At 38.8% G+C, this 21981-nt stretch overlaps 1 protein-coding gene across 1 annotated transcript; it reads right to left on the reverse strand.

Moving 5' to 3' along the window:
* Positions 1 to 718: 718 nt before the first annotated feature.
* Positions 719 to 21576, reverse strand: pitpnab (phosphatidylinositol transfer protein, alpha b). The gene is made up of 12 exons (XM_085420644.1): positions 21390 to 21576; positions 16035 to 16065; positions 12819 to 12964; positions 9980 to 10071; positions 9372 to 9379; positions 8805 to 8879; positions 8376 to 8459; positions 8185 to 8262; positions 7531 to 7641; positions 6561 to 6683; positions 5598 to 5680; positions 719 to 4215 (listed from the first exon to the last, which is right to left on the reverse strand). The coding sequence occupies exons 1-11, from the start codon at positions 21404 to 21406 to the stop codon at positions 5633 to 5635; spliced, it is 813 nt and encodes a 270-aa protein (XP_085276770.1). The 5' UTR covers positions 21407 to 21576; the 3' UTR covers positions 719 to 4215; positions 5598 to 5632.
* Positions 21577 to 21981: the final 405 nt, after the last annotated feature.

A 21981-nucleotide genomic window follows, 5' to 3' on the forward strand; every position in this document is an offset into this window, starting at 1 on the left:
ATGGTTGTGCATGATATAAATAAGCCATCTATAGGAAGAAAGAAGAAAGGTTATCAACAGAACAGACACAAAGATTAAAACAAACAAAATCACAACATAAAACTTGATTAATACTTTCTGATCTTTAGATTCAAGAACCAAAATAAATTTTTCATTCATATTTCAACTAGTAAGCTCAGTTTTCTTTTTACTGATAAGCTAAAATATCCTCAGTGGTTCATTAGTAAAGTCAAATATTCCCTCTCAAACATCCATACACTGTGTAGTTTCATCACCATCTAACAAAATATGTAGCAGCTCTCAGCCCCAGCCCATCCTCTGCCTCATAATCAGGATTTAAAGTAATCTTTGCCACAAAAAGCCTGATTAATTCTACCCTGCCTACAGTGTTTGTGTCTGTATGTGTGTGGTGTCTGCTGTCTGTGTGTTTTATAGGTCCACCAGGGGCACCAAAGAATAATATTCAAAAGTCATACTTTGTAGCTTTAATTAACATTTGATGATTTCAACAACTGTTTTGATTTATTTTGCCAAGGCAAGTCAATGTTCATTTTTTAGCTTATATTTGAACCGTTTTTTGACTGTCTGTCTGTCTGTCACTTTTCCCTTGCATTTAGGAAACATACATTGTCTTCCATGTTTAAATAATCTCACACCGATGACATCCATTAAAATAATTTTAAAAAAAGCATTCACATCAAACTTATGTACAGTTGCTTTGTTTCTTTTTATTTAGTTCTTTATGTCTCCAATGTACAGTAGTGTTATTAGAAGATAAAATGACAAAAAGGCACAAATTCACAATAAAAGAAAGAAAAACAGGAGACGAGTTAACAGGAGTGAGAGAGAGAGAGAAAGTAAGAGAGAGAAAGAGAGATTTAACGATTTAAAAACAGTTTGGGATTATTATGGAATCATTTGGTTTCATACTCTGATTATAAATCGAGGAATCTAACAACAGATAACTATGAGATTGTCTCTGTTAAACCACGTTCTCTCACAAGTTTGTAGGTTCAGACTTTTAAAAACATCAGTATCTGTTCTCAAACAACCACATATTTTTGTCCTTTCTCACGTGTAGCTTTAAGCTCCAACACTCCAGCACCCAGTTGAAGCTGCTCCGAAATGTAGAATAATTTCCCCTCGATTCCCCCACTGCTAACCACAGGAGGGCAAAGTCTAACTCGTACCCCGGCGTCACGAAGGGCCGACGCCATCAGCTAATTATGTGGATCAATGAAGTGACCCAAGCTGCCGTTCCTTTGCAGAGAGAAGTCAGTGTAGTTCAGAGACTGACAACAGAGGTACAACATTCAGAACAAAAATATATATTTATACACTGTCCTGCCAATGAGATGTGGTACCTGTGAGGGAATAATGAAAGACAGGAAATAGTAAACAGGCTCTTTTCTTATTTTTTCCTCCAAATGTGAAGTGCTGCTTCACTTGAGCAGCCTAAACATCTATAACAATATGTAAGAATGCCTTTTTATGACTACAGTTGACAATATTCCTCAAAATGTCTTACCACTACTAAATTCAGCAACTAGAACTCAACATTTTCTGATCCTGTGGCCAGCGTGGGGTGTGTAATGCTGAGTAGATAGCGATTAATTAAGAGGATCAAGTGTTAAGAGGTGTGCTGTAGGCTTTGGCAGGACAGTCTGATCTATATATATGTGTTCATCTACAATAATTTATTTACTATTTACAAAGTCAGTACATACAGTACATCCACAAACCTCCATGAATCAGTTGGTAGCCCCATCACAGACACTGAGTGAGACACTTGATGGACACAGAGGTGCAGGGATTGAATATCCAGGGCCAGTGTTTTGGAGTCAAAGAGGAGGCAACAGAAAAATGTTTGCCACGATGGCCTTATTCAAGTAATCTGGCATATGCAAACATAAAAAGATCAAACATTATCCTTTTAAAATTTATAGTTCACAAGGTTGATAATGATCCTCAGAACAGTCCCTTTTAATAATTCATCAGTAATGTGTGTGCACATTAGATTAGGCTCAAAGACAATGCTCAAATGTCTGTCAATCATTTACCTTTCTTGTTAATTAGGGTTAGGGCTGAGCCAATTCAGCTCCACGTTTCCCTGTAAACTGAAAACCTGAATCTAACCAGATTCAGCGTAATAGTCCTTTAGATTAATGTAGCTTAACATGAGAGTAACTTCTGGAAGTCTTCCAGAAAACTTTTGCATTTTTAAGAATTTCTGCAAATAACTTATCCTAATTAAAGAGTCAATGGAAGAAATAATTCTTGCAATGCTTGGGACAGACGTCATTTTGACTGATGACAGTACTTGATCGATACCATGTTTATTTAGTAATTGCAAATGAAAAACCCAATAGTGAAATTGATATTTATACTACAAAATTCAGTAAGTATGCATTATTGTACTTTAGTAATGATTGTGCATAAACTACAAAAAATAGGCTTTATTTATCTATTATTTTAAAGTTTCTAAATTATTTTACATGAACTAATATTAGCTTGTTAGTGCAAAATGTCCATAATCATTTTCTTGTCTCGTTACCTGTTGCTTTCTCTTTAAGCTTTCCATACTGTTAAAACATGTGCAGGATGTGAAGTAGATGACAGGACGGAAGGAAGGCAAAGGAGGCCAAACAAACACCAGCAAGAAGAAAAACAAAATAGTGCCCGCTGTAGCTTAATTTGTTCCTTGTTTGTAACTAGGATCAACTTTCTACAAAGACACTCACTACCCTGCATGACACATTCACACTCATGCATACACCCAGAAAAATCCCCTCCAAAACAAAACACAAATTTAAATAGCAACCTTTAGATCCCACAAGAGAAATCAACCCATGCAAAGACAATAAACATGGAATTTAATGATGAGTAAGCAACTTGAGCCCTCTTGAGTTGAGGCGCTCCAGTTTACTAAAACTGCAATGACCAAGGAGAGACCAGTGTGTCATGATAGTTATTGCTATTGCTGGATAACACCATTTATCCACTGAAGATGACACAACGGATGACAAGGCAAGACCTGATGCAGAATGACAGCACAGGTCACCAACAGAAGAATAAAAAAAGACACAGGCCTACACTTGTTTATGACTGTTCCAGTTGTCTGCTCTATATTTTTTATTTTGCAGGGTGACACATTTTACCAGCACCCCTCTCAGCTTTTGCTCTCTCTGTATTTCTATTTATATGCATTACTCTATACTTATTCAGACACAATCTTCAATTACGGCAATTTCGAGCACCCCGAACAGCCAAATGAAACTGGGGAGGATCTGCTGAAAGAGGCATGAAAAATACAGCTGAAAAACTTGGTGACCTAGCAATGTTACAAAGACACACACCACTAAGCCCTGCCACAACCACACACACGCACACACATATATATATATATATATATATATGCAAACACACATTCACAAAGCAGCAGAAAAGCTAATGAACTTGTCAACATCTTTACGGGGGCAAAAATCGTATCTGTTAGGTCAGATTTATAGCAGAGATAACACAAAACTCTTAGCACAATCCCAACCTTGCAGCTGGGATTTGTAGATTTGCAAATCGATTTCAATAAGAAAGGGAAACACTGCATGACACAAATGGAGAAAAGGAGATACAATGACAAAAAAAGAAGAAATTAAAGGATCAAACAAGCAACACAGCACTGAGCATACAGCTTGGCTTGATCTGGAAAAAAATAAACATCCACTCAGAAAATGTACTGAATCATTTTAAAAATCTTGTTTTTTTTTTAATATATATATATATATATATATGTATATACACATATATATGTACTTCAGTACAATTATTCAACTCTCCGATATACTTTATATATACACTACTGGGATATCCTAAATAGAAATAAATCCTAAATTGCAGAGATAAATGACACTATTCTCTGTAGTTTAGAACAATTTAGACAGAAAGAGAGGACTGACTGACAAGATCTATAATTTTGCTACTGGAGGCCTCAGAGCAATTAACATGGGGACACTAGATCAAAAAAAGAAACCAAAAGTACAGATGAGTGTGAGAGGAGGGAAGGACGGAGAACATCAGCTGAAAACTGGAAGTTTACTGGGTCCAGGTCCCTGAAACCAAATTGGACTGCAAGAGGTGGGCTTTGGACCGGCCGGTCGGATGTTGCGTCAGTTGAGACAAAAGGAGGATGTGAATCCGCTGGTGTCTGGATATTCTGATCTAAAAGAGAAGACAGAAAGACAGTCATCACTTACATTGTCTGCTTTTTTTAATTGCCTAAAAAACAATTAATTTCCTTTATTGCAGAGGTGGGACCAAGTCATTGTTTTGCAAGTCTCAAGTAAGTCTCAAGTCTTTATCCTCAAGTCACAAGTCAAGTCTCAAGTAATGTCAGGCAAGTCAGAGTCAAGTCTCAAGTCACTGGTGTAAAAGTCCGAGTAAAGTCACAAGTCTGAAACTTTGAATTTCAAGTCCTTTTGAGTCTTTAAAAAAAAAAGAAGTTGTTCCATCTCTGTCTGTGATTCTGTGATTCTCTTCTTGCATGTTTTGCATATTGCATTTCGGTTTTGTGTTGACTACTTCATAATTTATGTACCTGAAAAAAAATAACTCCTTGCAGCATTTTTGAGCGTTTTTTTTTCCTTCTTAAAAAAAATCTGGTTAATTTGATTGGCTGTGCTACAGCTCATGCACACATACGTATGGAGTGTGGTTTGAATAAATGAATGAATGAACTGAATTAATGGCGCACACTTTCTACATAATATGCGTGTTAAATTTTAGATTTGGGGTGAAATATCAAGCCTTTTCAAGTAAACCGGTTCAAGTCCAATTCAAGTCCCAGGTCACTGGTGTAAAAGTCCAAGTCAAGTCACAAGTCTTAGAACATTTTTTCAAGTCAAGTCTAAAGTCATAAAAGTAATGACTCGAGTCTGACTCAAGTCCAAGTCATGTGACTGGAGTCCACACCTCTGCTTTATTGTTTATTGCATGCTAAAATAAATTGCATGCAGTTAGTGGCATGCTAAAAGCATACTATTTAGTTAGCATGTAACTAAATATATATGTAAATTTAGTTGGATGCTTTTCTCAAATGTACTCAGAATTCAAGCGTGCCTGCTCTTGTGAACCTCATTTCCAGCAACAACATGCATGTGAACTAGCCGATAATCAGAGTGAAGAATTTAGCAACAAAAAAGCCTGTTAAATGTGTTAATTGGCGACTTATTAAGGTCACATTCTGCTGTTTTAGATTCAATAATCCAACATTTGTGATCCCTAATAACCATATAACTTCATTCACTGGCTGCAATTTCTTGTTACTTATACACTGTAACTGATATCTGAGATCATTTAAAGGGCTCTTGGACACTAAGGTTTAGCTTAAAACAAGACAAAGGTTTTGCTAATTGATTAATTTCTTAACTACGGAAGAAAAAAAACACTGAGGTTTCTGGTCAAACAACGCAAACAATTTGAACACATCACCTTGGATTTGGGAAATTACAATGAGCAGCTAGACTGGGGAAAAAAATTCAGTATTCCAATTAACATGTCATGGCACTAATTTACAATCACACAAAGGACAAAAATAACTTCACCTGATGAACAGCAGCATTCACGGTCCAATACAGCCTCAGTCCTCTAGAGCGACCATCCCTTTCACAGGGTCCTTCACTCTCATCTGACAAAAGAGAAAAATCACACAATAAATTTTTAATTGTTTGCTTTAGTGTCTAGTAATCACAACATTTCAAGGCAACGAAATATGTGTGTGAAATACGCAGAAGTTGAGCTGCTGCATATGAAAGAACTGCATCTTCCAAGCAGACAGAAGTAGTATAATAAAGTATGTCTGTCTGCTCCACAGCTGTCTGTGTGTGTGTCTGCAAAGGACTACAATCATAGCCTTACTTATAACAAGGTGTTTACATGGTGTTGGCTTCATCAAACTGTGGCATGGCCTTGACCTGGTCTGTACTAAGTGTTAAATAGCAGGGAATAAGCACTTTTAAGACTGAGGTCATGGTTTTCAGCCTGAAAAGATTGGGTTTCCTGTTCTAGATTGGGATTAAGGTGTCATCTTAAGTGGAGGGGTTCAAGTACCTCTTGGGCTTGTTCATGAGTGAGACAGAATGACAGGCAAATCTGGTACAGCACCAGTACAACAGCTGAGTGCTGTACAGGTCTGTTGTTTTGATGACGGATGCAAAGCTACATATCTACTGGTTGATCCTGGTCAAAAGAATAATACACAAGCAGCATAAACTAGCTTGCTTTAAGGGGTGTCTGTGATCATCCTATGAGAGGGACTAAGAGAGACTACATGTAGAGGAACTCTACATCGAAAAGAGACAGTCAAGGTCTTTTCCCAATTAGAAGAAAACTGTGCAGCAGACCCAGAACACGCCAGATCGACCATGTCTCATGGCTGCCCTAAGAACGCTTCTGTGTCCCCACAGAAGAATTGCAGGAGGTGATAGGGGAAAACGAACTGTTGGTATGTGGTAGAAAACATTAAAAGATACACTGTATCAAGTTCAATTTAATCTTGCCTGGCTTACCTCATCCAGCTCCCTACGTGTCTGCTCCTCCATGCGACGTATGTCTTCCATGTTCAGTTCAATCCATTTGTCAATCCAGCAGAACAGCTGGCGGTGAAAATTAGTGAACAAACGCTTCTCTTGCTGTGAGACAACAGAAACAATAAAGAGAAAAGTTATGGATTAGTTAAAGGAGCTGGATTTCTTAACGTAAGAGATGTGTAATTTCATCCTGTTTCCAATCTTTTACCCCGTTTATCGCGGAGAGCCTGGCAGCTTACATGTGGAACATGATAGTTAGTCCCAAAAGGTTGATTCTGTTCATCTGGATGTAGAGTTTTCATTGGGAGAAACATTTCATCACTCATTCAAGTGACTTCTTCAGTCTGAGCTGACTGCAGGTTTCCCTGATCTTATAAACAGTACATTTGCATAACGACTGAAATCAGCACCACTGAAGGAACAATGGGCTGTGAGGTCAGTTTCTTGATCATTAATAAGCAAATTGTAATGACCATTGATCAACAACCACTGATCAACCTTCTGACTGAGAACCTTCACAGACAACCACTGATCAAATTCCACTGATCAATGACCATGGATCAATGGCCATAAGTACAATTCACGGAGTACCATTCCTCCCACTAAAAAGGCTTCATCAAGGTGAACAGAATCAGTCTTTTGGTATTTATTTACCTGGATGAATGAGCATGCGTCAAGACATGATAGTGAGTGGTGCCTTTTTCCATTACTACCTCAAGCGGTCAGGATTTACTGTATGTGTGCAAAGGATAACACACCATGGTGCAACAGCCATTAACAGATATTGTCAAGGAAGGAAAAAAAGGATATGTCCCGCAGGATAAACAATGTAAATGACTTTTTTATCAATAAACCCTCCTCAGTAGCAGGCCATCACCTGTAGCTTCCTGGTTGTGTCAAAATGATAATAAGGTAAAAAGCAAATAAAACAAAAAACCTCTCAACAAACCTTTTGAATGAAATTCTCCACTTTATTTTGCAGGCCCCACCACTTGAATTTGACAGTGACCAGCTTGTAGGCACACATGTGTGGGCAGTCTTTCTTGTTAGGCAGTTCCTTCTGCAAGTACATAAACACATTCTTTTTTTACGTTACCAAATGTTCCTCAGGCATAACACATCTGTATGTCTGGACCTTTGCCTCTATTCAACTAATATTTAATCAATAAAGATACACTGAGGGCTATAAATAATGTTTTAGAAATCCAGAGGTCATCACTTCTCCTGATTTTCTCCAACACCTTTTGACAATAATAAAAAGGCTCTAAAACTAAAAGTATTGATTAAAAAATCCACTATAATATATACTAACTGTAAATAAGGGCTGGCTTCTAAAACCATTCAACTAAATAAAACCACTCAGGAAAAACTGATAAAAGACAGGACCCTAATGTCCTTAGAAGCAGCTGTGGCTACATTATATTGCTGCATATGACCAAATTTTGTTCTGCACAGATCAGGCATCACTGGCTAAACATCATAGTTGCTAAGCAACAAGTATCAGTGCAAATATATTTTGTATTTTGCACATCAGTGATTAACATTAAAGTGGTTGAAAAATGTGCCTCTGCCTACTGAGATGTTTACAACAAAAAAGCTGCACCTTCCAGTCTGGTCCTAGAGGTCCTCGTCCTGTCTTCACTGACTTGAACTTGCAAGGATCTTCTTCAGGCTTGTAATCCTGAAGAAAAATGGCAAAAGCCCCCCAACAATAAACAACATGTATAAGGTGACACGTAAGTATGAAAGCTAGATGCTGTGATGGTCTCATTGATTTTAAGGTGATGTTTTCACCTTTGGTTCCACTTGGCTTCTGTCTGCAATATCAATATAGACTACATCCACTTTCTTCCAGGTTTCGGCATCCAAACCGTGTACCTGAAACAGAGACAGAGAGAACAAAACTAGATACTGTGTCTGAAGGCAAGTTTCTCCAGGCAATAAAATAGCTTTTTAATAACATAACATTTACATTTATGCATGTATAGTAGCACTGTCCCAGTAAATATTATGAAGCAGATTTTGATTAGGAAACCACTAAACAACAGAAAACACAACCACAAGGAGAGGAAAATAGACTATAAACCTCACCATCGATAAATTAAACATTTTGTAAAGAAAAACCCAACCACATTTGTGCCATCTGCATTGTTTCCACTCAAAATATGGACATTCAACTTGCTGCATGTAGCACCAAAGGTCATTATTGCCATTAATAATTACATTTTCAAGGTGTCCCATGTCAGGTTTGTGCCATGTCTCAATCTTGATCAAGAAGTTATCTTTCATATACTCATTCTGCAGAGAAAACACAAGTAAAATTGAGTGAAACAGGAAGAGTAAGCAAAGGATCTTAAAATATCACCTAACTCCTGTTCTCATACACACACACACCAGCGCATACAGCTGTGTATCCAGGACTTAAGAGGACATTACATTAACTTACTGTAACCCTAATCACCTTAATCATAATTAAACATTTCTAAACTTAACCTTAACAAAAATGTCCTCATCAAAGTTTTTAATGATTTCTGTAATAGGGAGCCCCCCGCCCCAATAGAAGAACACATCTCCATATTGTGTGAACAGATTTAGGTCCCCATAGCTTGAGTAATACATGAAGCACACACAAAGTAATGGTGTCTGACTACGCCTGCTGCTTCACCACTGAAATAGATCACATGTCTTTCTCAACTTTCAGGTTAACTCGCTCTCTCTCTCTCAGCATCAAGGTTTGAGGTGTCTTTTGTGTCAACGCACACGATTTCCAAAGTAAACACGCATACTTACAGTGATGACTGCAGAGCCCGATGGCAGACAGCGCAGGAGCAGACAGAGAGAAACACAAGAATAGTTGAGTTGAGGAACATTTGAAAACACTACGAAACACTACCAATACGCATTAACAGTATTGGACAATGTACAGATGTCACGAGGAATTGTTAAACACCAGTTGTCAGTGTGTGTGTGTGTAGGTACAGGTTGTGCCTTTGCCTGTTCTGTGTGTTTGTGTGACAGATGGCTGTCTGGCAACTGGCAGGCTGTGTGTGATCTCAGCCTGAAAGGCTCGAGTGATTGCACGGCTCTTCTCTCTGGGCATACAGTAAATTATTCAGCTACTCTTTCAAGGTGACAAAGACCCAGAGACACACAGTTAGCAAGAGTGTGCGCCATTATTTAAATCAGTTATCTTAAACCCCTATTAAACAAAAAAAAAGGTATATTTCTTTCACAAATAAAATCCACTGAGCGAGGCATCCCTGAGCTACAAAAACACGTGATTCTGATAAATGTCACAAATCAAATCTGTATTTTATGTGATGAATATTACCAAAAGCACAGAGATTAAGCATTTTGTGTGCTGGTATAAAGTGTCTCTGCGTGTATGTGTGTCGTACCTGTGCGACAGTATGGGTACGCGTTCCAGGCTTTCTCGTGGATATTGAGAGCTGAAGCTGGAGCCAACATTCTGACGAATGATGGCACTTTACTGCAGGGCAGAGGAGTGAAGAGAAAACAAGCCTAGTTAATTTTAAAGCATTTTTATTTCAGTTATTTAACTTCATTATAAGTTCTCATATTGGAGGTCTTAAGCATCACAGCAAAACCTTCCTTTACCTGACCAAGTCCTTTATATTAAGCTTTAGATTTAGCTTTGCAATATAAACATGAATAGCTATAATACATATGAATGCCCACTATAAAGATCTAAAGCAACAAAAGCACTAAAACCTTGATAGGCAGAAACCAGAGGTGTGGACTCGAGTCACATGACTTGGACTCGAGTCAGACTCGAGTCATTAATTTTATGACTTTAGACTTGACTTGAAAAAATGTTCTAAGACTTGTGACTTGACTTGGACTTTTACACCAATGACTTGGGACTTGAATTGGACTTGAACCGGTTTACTTGAAAAGACTTGATATTTTACCCCAAATATAAAATTTAGCATGCATATTATATAGAGATTGAAAATGTGACGTCATTCACGGGTAGAACCGCAAAGGATTCTGGGAACTCGTGGCAAGCGGTACTAGCGCACGCAGGCTTTCAATTAAAATCAGTTATACAGCGATAAAAAGAAACACAAAAATGGCAAGAAGCTGTTGTATTATTAACTGCAATAGCCGGTCGCATGACAGCCACGGGAAGCCGACGGGTAAAGAGATCGGTTGTTATCGGATTACGTCGTTGAAGAGAAATTGTTCATGTTTCCGAAGTAACAAAGACGCGACGGATGGCCTGGATTGCAGCCATTCAAAGATCAAATATAACGTCCCAGAACACTCCAGCTCACATGTTAGTCTGCTCCAAGCATTTACACGAAGGTCAGTGTTTTGTAGTAGTTAATACGTCATTTTCATAACATAATTGGTGATATAGGTTACAAGCAAGTCTGGCGCTGAACAGAAATTGTCGCGCTATGCTCCTTTATTTATTGTGCATAAATAGTGAATTGTCCTGACACAATATTGCGTTTCGCTTCTGTTATTATGGTACATTGACAAAAACATATACTTTTATTCACAGGATAAAACAGGTTTTTTGTATCACTAATTGCCCAGTACGATTACAGCATCCAATATTATTGTCACTGCTACATTTCTGTGATGCTACCAGAAATTATTTCCACTACTAATTAATTACCGTTGAGCTCAAAGGTCCTATTAATAAACGGTTAAGGAATGTGTATTTATGAAGACGATTTGTGAGACTGGTAAACTTATGATACGTACGATGGTCTTTCGTTCTACACGGTGCATTTCAAGGTCCTGTACCCATCCGTCGGTAAACTGTACCTGGGCTTGTTGCAGTGACCTGAAGTTACTAAACTTCATGAGTGTGTGCACTCACTCCAAGAACCGTATGATTATAAATATGCATATAAATATGCTACGATGAGATAGCTGACTTCATCTAACTAGCAAATGTTGTCCAGGCTACGTTGGTGATACAGTTTTTTTTAATGTGTATGATATTTTTGTCATGCGATTTTAAAGCTGGTCCTACAACTACATCCAAGAATAACATGCAGCTTATCTCAGAACTGTCGGTGAAAATTATTCTTGGAGCTAGGTTTAATTGAGCTGCATTTTAAAGAGGTGCAATTTCACAATTTGTGTATATTTTCTAAGTTCACTATTTTGTCATGTGTTGAGAAAAACACAGATTAAAAAATTACATGGTCTAATATTTACATTTAGCATAACTGCAACATTATTTTTTCGTTTGTTTTTTTTAAAGACTCGAAAGGACTTGAAATTCAAAGTTTCAGACTTGTGACTTGACTCGGACTTTTACACCAGTGACTTGAGACTCGACTCTGACTTGCCTGACATTACTTGAGACTTGACTTGAGACTTGAGGATAAAGACTTGAGACTTACTTGAGACTTGCAAAACAATGACTTGGTCCCACCTCTGGCAGAAACTACATGTGGTTGCTTCTGGTAGCTTACTTACATGCATCAGTGTGCTATCAGCATATTTAGATCTTTGTAGGTTAACAAACAGTCCAGAACCCCAACCTTACTATCAGGTTTTCCTAAAAGCTTCTTGGAAAGCCTTCAGCTGATCCAAAACACTGCAGTGACAGTGCTAACATGGACTGGAATGAGAGATCAAATTTCTCCTTCTAAACAAACTAAGTTCCGAATGATCATGCCAAATGTTAAAGACCTCATAGTAAAACATTATCCCAGTAAAGCATCCCACTGTCAGAGTGCAGGCTTACTATGGTAGAATAAGAAGCAGAGCCTTCAGCTATCAGGCTTCTCTCCTGTGAAACCAGCTCCCACTTGGGATTCACGAGAAATATTCTCTGGGGTGGGAAGTGCTAAGTGTTGCTATAATTGACTGATTATGTCTCCACTGCCCAAGTGTTTATTTGCCAGTTTGCATGCTATGCTGTGTTACTATTTTATGCACTCTCTTTCCCCTCCAATCGATCCCTAAGTCTGGTTCTGCCAGACAGCTCTTCCTTCTAAAAGGGAATTTTTCCTCTCCACTGTCACCAAGAGTTTGCTCATAGGGTATCATCAGATTATTAGGGCTCTTGATGGTGTCCTTGTTGTTAACTGCTGCTTTATATAATGAAGCTGAAGTAAATATAATTAAGACTTTGAAGTAACGGGATAATAGACGTACAAATATATGAAATAGAAAAATGAATGAATCGAATGCAAGATTCTTCTTCTGCATTGTCTGACACTGCAAACCTGTTGTACAAATACTTACCTCTGCAAATGGTATATTTTGTGTGTGTACTGTCCCTTCTCTCCATCTTTCTCATAGGGTTCATTTTTTAGCACTTCCACTCCTTCTCCTCCACCCGTCTCATTCTTACTGGCCTCAGCCACAGAGTACAGCTGGCCAACCTGGTACTGGAAAAAACAAAAATATATAAAAATAGTTGGATTGATGTAAAAACATGGCTTAAAGGGACAAATAAAAAGCTACTTCCTCTCAAGTCTACCTTAAAAGAACACATGCTGAAGTTACAATGTATTATTACCCAGATGAGAGCGCTTTCGCAGTGAAACACAGGTATATTTTTTCATGTGCATTTCATCTTTTTCTTTGGCTCTTTTCCTTGATTGCTCCATATTCCTCTCCTTCTTCCTGAATTCTCATAATCTCCCATATACTTATGCTTGCTCTCCACATTTTATTTTCATCCTGTCTACTTTTATGTCGCACCCGACTGTTTTTCTCTTTCACGACTTCTCAGTCTCACGCCTCTGTCTTCATCTCACCCCCCTCTCCCTGATCCCAAGTATGCATGTGATTGTTTAAGCACAGGACAATGCCTCTTTCATTTTTTAATCACCTCTAATCCACATATAACCTCTGCACAAAGCTGGACCAGAACGCAGACACGCTTACAACATCGCAACGATGGGACAAGTTGATTTATTATGTATTCTGACCTTTTAACAGGAGACATATAAAAGTTATTCTTTGTATTCAGACGTTGCCAGGTATGACTTCCTGCACTTCTGTGTCATTCACTAAATTCAAATGATGAAAACGCTGATTATGTGTTTACACACAATGCAAGTTTCTCTTGCGGTCAGCAAAACCTGGCAAGCAGGAAACAAAGAGGATTTGACAATCTGCGGTAATCTCAACAAAAACTCATGCTTAGGCTGAAGAAATATGCTGCGCCTGCCACGGCACGTTTGTATACATATACATACATTTATAGGGCACAGAAATAACTAAGCTTGACAGAACATCTCACGATGGAGTCAAGTGGTAATCTAATGCTCTCCTGTCACTCCATGAACCTTAAGTGAGCATGGTAGACAAGATCTCACTTCACTTTCAGGCAGTGAATGTTGGTGTACAGTAAATCAACAGCAAAATTCCTGCTTCTGCCTGGCTCTAAAGCTAGTAAATAGTAAATTTAGTAAATTGACTTTTTAACATTAAAACATTGCACTTTATATTACATTTTTATGTAGTCAACAACTTTCAGTTTTCTCCCTTATCAAATGATTTGTCTGTCTTCGGTACATTTTGTAGCTCAAAGATGAGCCTTCTCTGAAATTTGGTGTTGGTAGTCCAGTGAGAGGCCTTAGGCAAGTCATGACTTAGGTAGTAATTTTAGATACCTCGTATAATTAGAGCAGGAGCTATGAAATGAATGGGGATGGTGAATGGAAGCCAAATGTTTAAAGATAAGTTTGGTTCATCTCGCAGCACTAGTTCTGCTGAGTGTAACAAGACCAGCATGTGGGGGTGGATTCATCTTTAGGTACCCACAGATCACTCTGTTCAGTGCAAAAACATAGTGATGAGTTGTGACTGCCAGATGTTTTAGATTTCAGAAAGTTGGTTTTGTTCATCTGGAAAAAAAGGATTACTCTGCAACAGCAGCCGCAATAAAAAAAAAAAGATGAAATGAGCCACAGAGGTTTAATTGACCTTCTTGAAATATGCAAACTATTACATTTTCTAAATAAGCAGTGAGTGTGACCATGATTGCTTCTTAGAGTTTATTCAATGACTAGACACATCTGCTGAGAAAAAAACAAACAAACCAAAAAAACTGGAAAGCCAAATGGACACTGGAGACGGTTCCCTCTGAACAGGCATGGATACTGTAGCTACCCACTGAAAAAACGGGATGCAGGAACAGCAAAGCCTCCTGGGTAACAGCGTTGGACAATTATAACTCGACCTTGCCTTGTGGGATCAGTCTTTGTCCAGTTACGCCAGAACTTTCTACTTTTCATGCAAATAAAGTACTGATAAGCTTTATCTTAAACGGTGGCCCTTGGCAAGAAGTTAGCAGACAGGAAATTCAATTTCAGCAAAACTCTTCAGGGAGGTTTTACCACCACCAGGCTCTGACAGTCAGTAGTCTCACTGAAAAAAAAAAAACACTGTTTCACTCAGTGAAATGGCAAATAACTGAAGACTGCTGTTTCAGAGAGTCTGAATTTAGAGAAGGAAACAGACATGCTCGAGGGATGGGATTCAGTTGGTTAACTGTCTTTAGGATTAGGTTTGTCACATTTAACTCAAATATTTCCTTTTCAGTACTTTTTCAGCATCTGCTTGTGACACAGTGTCCACTTCTTGTGCTTTAGAGGAAATCTGCCTGATTATTAAGAGATATAATTGGAGATAATAAGATAATGTCTACAAACAGACACAGTTAAGAGAAGAAACATTTAAATCTGAAAACGCCTTCGGAGGAAATCAGCATTACTTATTTCTCATTCCACTGCTTCGTGGTTTTGATTTTAAACGAAAATATGAAACAGTATGATTTGGTCAAGTCTCCGATTTGAATTCTTGAATTCCTGTGACTGATCTGGCGTTTATGTGGCACACTGCAGCGTCTGAGCACGCACTGGTGCTTCACACCGATGCTTTAAGCTACAGTAAGATTAAGTGATTTAAATGTATTTAAATATTTTGTAATAAATGCGCAGTATTAGTCATAGGTCTCTAGCAAAAGTAGATTAGACTGCTTTAATTTTCCAAAAATATAAAGGCAGAGGAAAAAGGAGGTGGGGGGTAAGCGTGATGTCATGGAAGCAGTTTCAGGTGACTCATTTACAATGCAGGCCTGAATAGACAGGCAGACTGCAATGGAAGTGATGACAAGACACGACAGATGGACACAGACACGGAGTGTAAGGACAGTGAAATACTGTGTGGATTCAATGGTCTATCTAAGATAAGAGATTCTCTTAAGATGGATTTTCCTATGCAGGCTGGATGTGTGTGGATATATGAAAAATGTGTTAGAACATGTGGGCATCAAAAATGTAAACACACAAAACAATCCAAAGAAGAGGAGCTTTACTGACACAGCTTCTGAGGAAACAGAGCTAAAAAAATAAAATAAAATCAGATAACATAGGCTGAGCCTTGAGCAAATCTCGCTAACACACAGAGACACTTACACGCATTGAAATATACTGAGATAGCACTTACCTCTTCCACGGAAATAGGAAGAATCACTCGACTGGAAAAGAGGGAAGAATACGTGAAATTACTCAAAATGTTACACTAAAACTCCTGAACTCGTGCTTGTAATGTATACTGAACAATGGGCAGACATGCAGCACAGTTCCATTCACACCAAATATGATGAACAAAAAAAGACATGAAAATCCAGATGATTCTGTTTAAACTGTTTAAGATGCTTCTTTTAATGCGCTAAAAACTCAAAATGTTTTTGGTTGTGATGTAACAGTTGAAGCTTAAGTCTCCAACATGCCCCTGACAGACTCAGGGGCATGTTGGAGACTTGGGCTCATTCTTTTAAAAGTGAGTTCTTCCTCCCCACTGTCACCACAGGTTTCCTCATAGGGTTTTCTCATAGGAAATGGACAATTTTGCTATTGTGAAGTCAGATCTTTTGCTGTTTTCATGCTACATTGGAACAATTCAAGTTTCTCAGAATCTCTGTTGAGTTTTTTTTAACTGCCCTTGTAAAGCACACTGAACTTGTCTGAGTACAAATCCCCAGAAAGGTGTTTTCTTGTGCCTTTGGCGGGAAATGAACTTCCTCTGTGAAAATGTCAAGCTGACAACATGAGAAGCCATGTTTAACTATTCAACTTAATATTTATTGGAATACCAATTTTTCTCATATACACACCCTTTTTGCTGTGCCATGTGAGCAAAGGATAATAGTCTTTATCTGGATGTGCAGTACTGAACTATACAAAGTATGTGACAGCAGCTAAACTTCAATTCATCGTATAACACAAGTTGTTCAGAAGTTATTCTTTAAGATGAAGTAAATGACAAATCTAACAAATCTATCCTTGTGTGGATGGATATGAGACATTTGGAAAAAAATAAAATATTAAAAGTCCCATTTAGTATAAATTTAATGTATTTAAATGTGACCCTCGTATCACTGAACCATTAAAAAAAAGAAGGCATGATCTTTTTGCTGTTGCTTAGTTACAAATAAATCCCCGAATGTTTATATGGGCTATGTGAACGAAAACAGTCAAATTCACTTGAATTCACATAAACAGACATCAGATTTCTCTCATACAAGCAGCATTTGTTGGTTCATCTGCTGTTTTTGTTTTGCCTTTTCCAATAACTGCTGTGTCTAATTTTTTTCTGTTGTATCACTGTGTTTTAAAACAAGCACTGGGGAAATGCAGAAGCCCAACACACGGCCACATACACACATCACCAACAAACTTGTCCTGCAAAATCTGCATTTCACTCATATTGATAAAATGACACATTAAAAAATAATGATAAGACATCCAACTAGGAGTGCTGAGATAGCATGTTGCATTATACAAGCTACAATAATATTTGTATACATACAAATATTATACTGAAAAATCTACTATTTTTATTATAGTAATCTATTAATGAGTTCATAGTTTTATGCTAATTTATTAATCAACATGTAACTTTGCACTGTTGTTTTGATTAAATAACCCCATTCTTGGATTTTATATTGATTTTTTTTTTAAAAGATCGCGTACAATGAAGAATAATGAATAAAGTCACAATTAGAGAACTCTGGCACATCGATGTGTATGGAGAAATAAAACTTTACAGTCCATCAACGCTAACAGTTACACAGATGCCCACACACATTCAGAATTCAACATCTTAGCAAAAACTCATTCTGCACAAACATGCAAGCACACACACACACAACATCTGGGCTCTGTTACATTGCACACAATAAAGCAGCAGCTTAAACATGCTGCACCGCCTCCTGCATCCCAGACCACAGAATGCACATGTACAGTATGCAGCTTTGTTGATTGTTCTGCGAGTGTGTGAGGTATGCCCAAATTCACTTAATCCTACATCCCATTCGCCACTGAGTGTAATCTGGCTCTGAGTCCCAGCCAAACACTGACCGGTAGACCAGATGCTGCAAAGAAGGCAGGGACTGGCCCTAATGTCAAATGACAACATTTGAGATTTGAATTTACCAATATAAGTTCTGTTTTTGTTTACAAGGGTTGCAGTTACATTGTTTTGTTTTTTTCTGATGCATTAAAATTATTACTGCTCATCTCTTTTTAAATGGTGAAAGAAATATCTGCGTGCCTAAGGCAAATATTAAAATTTAACTGTCGGTGTAAAAAACAGAAAATGTAGTAGTCATAATGCTTCTTCTACACTCACTGACCATTTTGTTAGATACAACTTTTCAGCTGTTTGTTAATGCAAATATCTCATCACCCAGGCACAGGGCGATTATCGATGCATTTAAGCATGTGGACGCATTTAAGGCGATCTGTTGAAGATCAAATTAAAAGGTAAAGAAGTAAGTTAGAATGTGGCGTTGTTGTTAGTGTCAGAGGGGCTGGTCCGAGTACTTCAGAAAGTACTATATAATGGGAATTTGCCCTACTACCATCTCCTGGGGTTTACAGAGAGTAGTCCAAAAAAAGAGAAAATGCAGTGAGCAGCAGTTCTCTGTGTGTGTGTGTGTGTGTGTGTGGGGGGGGGGGGGGTAGTAATGCCAGAGGTCAAAGGAATATGGCCAGACTGCTTTGAGCTGATGGGAAGGCAACACTGACTCAAATAACCATTTGTAACCATGTCTAATACTAAAGGGCTACAGCCGCTCAAATTAAGAAAAATTCACACAGGCTAATCAAAATTGGACAATATAAGCTTGTAAAAATGTTGCCTGGTCTAATGAATCTCAATTTCTGCTGCAACATTTGGATGGGATGGTCAGAATTTGGCGTAAACAAAATAATAGCATGGATCCATCCATCTAATGCTTCAAACGAGTGGTGTAATGTTGTGAGGGATGTTTCATTAGCACATTTGAATACAATCTGAACATTATTCAAACACCACAGCCAACCTGACCATCTGACAAATCTCCAGCAACTCTATGATGCTATTACAGGCTGGACTCACCAGACACCCCATAGTACAATATTGTCATAATACTTCACTTGCAACAAGATATAACTGTGATTTTTAACATTTTGTCATACGCTGAGTATCCCAATAACATATGCCATGATTTGTCACCTTTTTAAATGCAAATTATGTCCTCAAAGTTAAACCTTGTCAACATTTGTTTTATCCAGTAAGATAAGCTTATCTCTCTTCAGTTATGTTTTTCTGCAAAATGAGACTGTCAAGCACATCAACGCTGTCACTAAAACCGACCATAAGATGGAGTCAGTCTGCTACCAGTCAAAGATTGAATGGAGACAAGTTGGCAACTAAATTCAATTTGATTCTGACAATACAGCAATTAGGTGTGATCAATAATAGAAGGTCACATATCTGTTGATATCTATAATTGATACTCTAATGTATCAATTTTCCCTAGATGCTAGCTTGCCCATTTGGACCAAATATCTGAGAAAATTTTCTAGCACCTTGATCTAACAGCAAAAAGGGAGTTCAGCCTGGTACTAGCAATGTGTACCTAACAAAATGGCCGGTGATTGTATATTTCTCTTACTCTCTGCAAGTCTCCTTGGTCTAATGGTCTTGACAGGAAGATCAGGTGTCACTTTGTTGCTTTAGAAAACAAACACCCATCCTGCATTGCTCGTCTTTTCTTCTTTTCCTCTTTATCTATTTTCCCTCCGTCTTCCTCTTTTTCCTGCTTCTATTCCTTTGATCAAATCAGGTTTTTATTAAAAAAAAAAAATCAGGTTTTTAAAATCTAAAGCAGGTGCTACATGCATGTACACCTGCCAAAGTGCTTAAGCTGAAGAAAAGTGGATCATGAGTGATGTAGGTCAGTGGTTCAGGTGAGGAGCACTACAGAAACTGGACATGGATCTGTTCTTTTTCTCCTGACCCTCATGATGGTATCTTGGCGTGCGTAACTCTGTGTGTGGATGTGCGTGTACAAGCATCTTTGAGTGTTGACAGTGCGTAAATACATTTAGAATTTAATCGTGACTGATTTAATTAATTTCCAGGCTGGCTGTTGAGGCCCAGAGTCTCCCTAATCACTTCAGATCTTTAGGATGCCATCACTCTGATCCTGTGCTTTTTGTGCTGGGCCATTTATTGATTAAATGTAGAGGATGTGATGGCAAATCAAGACAATAACCAGTGACAGAGAGACTCTGATCAGAATTTTTTTTTTTTTTTAGATATTTCTGCCACACAGTTCAGGTTTGACCTTGCCACAAAATTGCAACAAACATGCTTATAATAAAAAATGTGAAAAAAGCCCAAATGTATTTGGATTTTTTTTTTTATTTAAAAGGCGATGCATATCATTGAAACTACTAAAACACAGAACACCTAAAGGAAGCACACATCGTTCTTTTTTGTGTCTTTTTTTTAAACAGGTGAACATCAGCTTCCTGGAACAAAAAACCTAATATACACACTGCACACTGACACCAGCAAAGAAATAAAGGAACAACATTCTGTCTGTGTGACAATGATGATTAAAACGTGCAGGATTTTCTCCATTTGAAGGACAATATCAGCCCAGTTCATCTGCCATTCATCGGCCTTGCCCTTATTTTAACCACCAGCTAAGAGTGAGCAGGCCTCAGTCAGTTACACAGAGGCCCGCAAAAACGCATTCAAACAATTTGTCAATTTAATTTTTTTCCCCATTTCAAGCCACAAAACCACACTGTGTGCCATTGCATCCTTTCGGCCCAGCAGCCAAATTCTCTAACATCTAACTGGTGCATTAAAACCTCGCCATTTGCCCTTTTCTCCCCCAAGCTTTGCGCCCACCTCCTCTACCTGCCCACTCCCACCGCTCCTGCTCCTTAATCAACCATCCACCCTGGGTCATTCTCCATCTCACTGTCTCCATTCCTCTAGATGCAAATGCTGGAATGCTTCATCGGTCGTTTCACCTTCACCGCGCATCAATAACATGGCCACAGCGGCTAACAGGGATGGACGCTGGCACGACGCGGCTTACGCCAGCCATTTGTCCCTCAGCTCCTCTCGAGCATCCGTCATTTTAGCACTACAGCGGAGGGAATTACTCTGTTCGCCACCACAGTGAAAGCCTCCCGATTTCAGCTGATGGCTTGTGATGCAGGATGTGAAGGGCACAGCCACGCCGGCTGCTGATGCAACTACAGCTGCCGCTAAATTTCCCTCTCAGTTTATTCCGCGAATACTTCAGGGTGGCGAGAGTGTTGCATGCATGAAAAATGATCACGGACACCGAGCAGGTGCGGGGTTTCGACATCACCCTGGCCGCGCTATTGCAATTTCCCGGTCGGGCGACTGGCCACAATGTCAGCGGTGCGAAAGGAGACGGGGGAGACAGGCAAACGCGCACACGTTACCTTTTCGAACACTCTCTCACTTGCACACACACCTACTTACTATTCCTTTATAAGCATTTTTTGTGTGCAGTATATCCCGGGATAACAGCCCAATACAGGTCCAGAAAGCAGGTCGATTCTTCCCTCTGTTAGTCGCTTCTTTTTCCGCTTGCTTCTCTTCCACCTCCCGCTCCCTATGTCATTCTACCTCCACAGTCGCTTATTTTCTTCAAATTCACTTCCTGATCGGGGCCGCGGAGCGGCGTTGCTGTTACGCGCAGAGCACCGAGGCCTGTACAGAGAACACAACACACAGAAAGCGATGGTTCGTCATGGGAGTGGTCTGCGGTGGTGCCACAGAGCCACAACTCCACAGAACACATCTCACAGACACCAACATATTATAGGGTAGTGTTTGAAACAAAAAAAACACAAAAGTAAGTCAACCCTCAGGAAACCAGCTGCACGGTCATTTAAGCGGTCTAAAAGCCATAAAACGTCGCTCATTAAACGTTTAGAGACTTTTTCAACAAATATTATTAACAAACATCACTCGGGACCCGTGCCAAGTTTATTCACACAAACCAGTAAAGCATCGCTGACCTCTGAGTAGGGTTTTGACTGGTGTCCCCAGAAGACAACATGCCCCACCC

Source organism: Rhamphochromis longiceps, linkage group LG10 (genome assembly GCF_057381845.1).
Source record: "Rhamphochromis longiceps isolate RC_006_pf linkage group LG10, R_longiceps_female_GT1.1, whole genome shotgun sequence".
Lineage (NCBI taxonomy): Eukaryota > Metazoa > Chordata > Actinopteri > Cichliformes > Cichlidae > Rhamphochromis > Rhamphochromis longiceps.

Excerpts from the sequence above, each read along its gene's own strand:
- pitpnab (XM_085420644.1), bottom strand. Across the intron at positions 7,642-8,184 it reads CTCTAGGACCAGACTGGAAG|AAGGAACTGCCTAACAAGAA; the intron begins GTGCAGCTTTTT and ends ATGTACTTGCAG. Across the intron at positions 6,684-7,530 it reads TGGAGAATTTCATTCAAAAG|CAAGAGAAGCGTTTGTTCAC; the intron begins GTTTGTTGAGAG and ends GTTGTCTCACAG.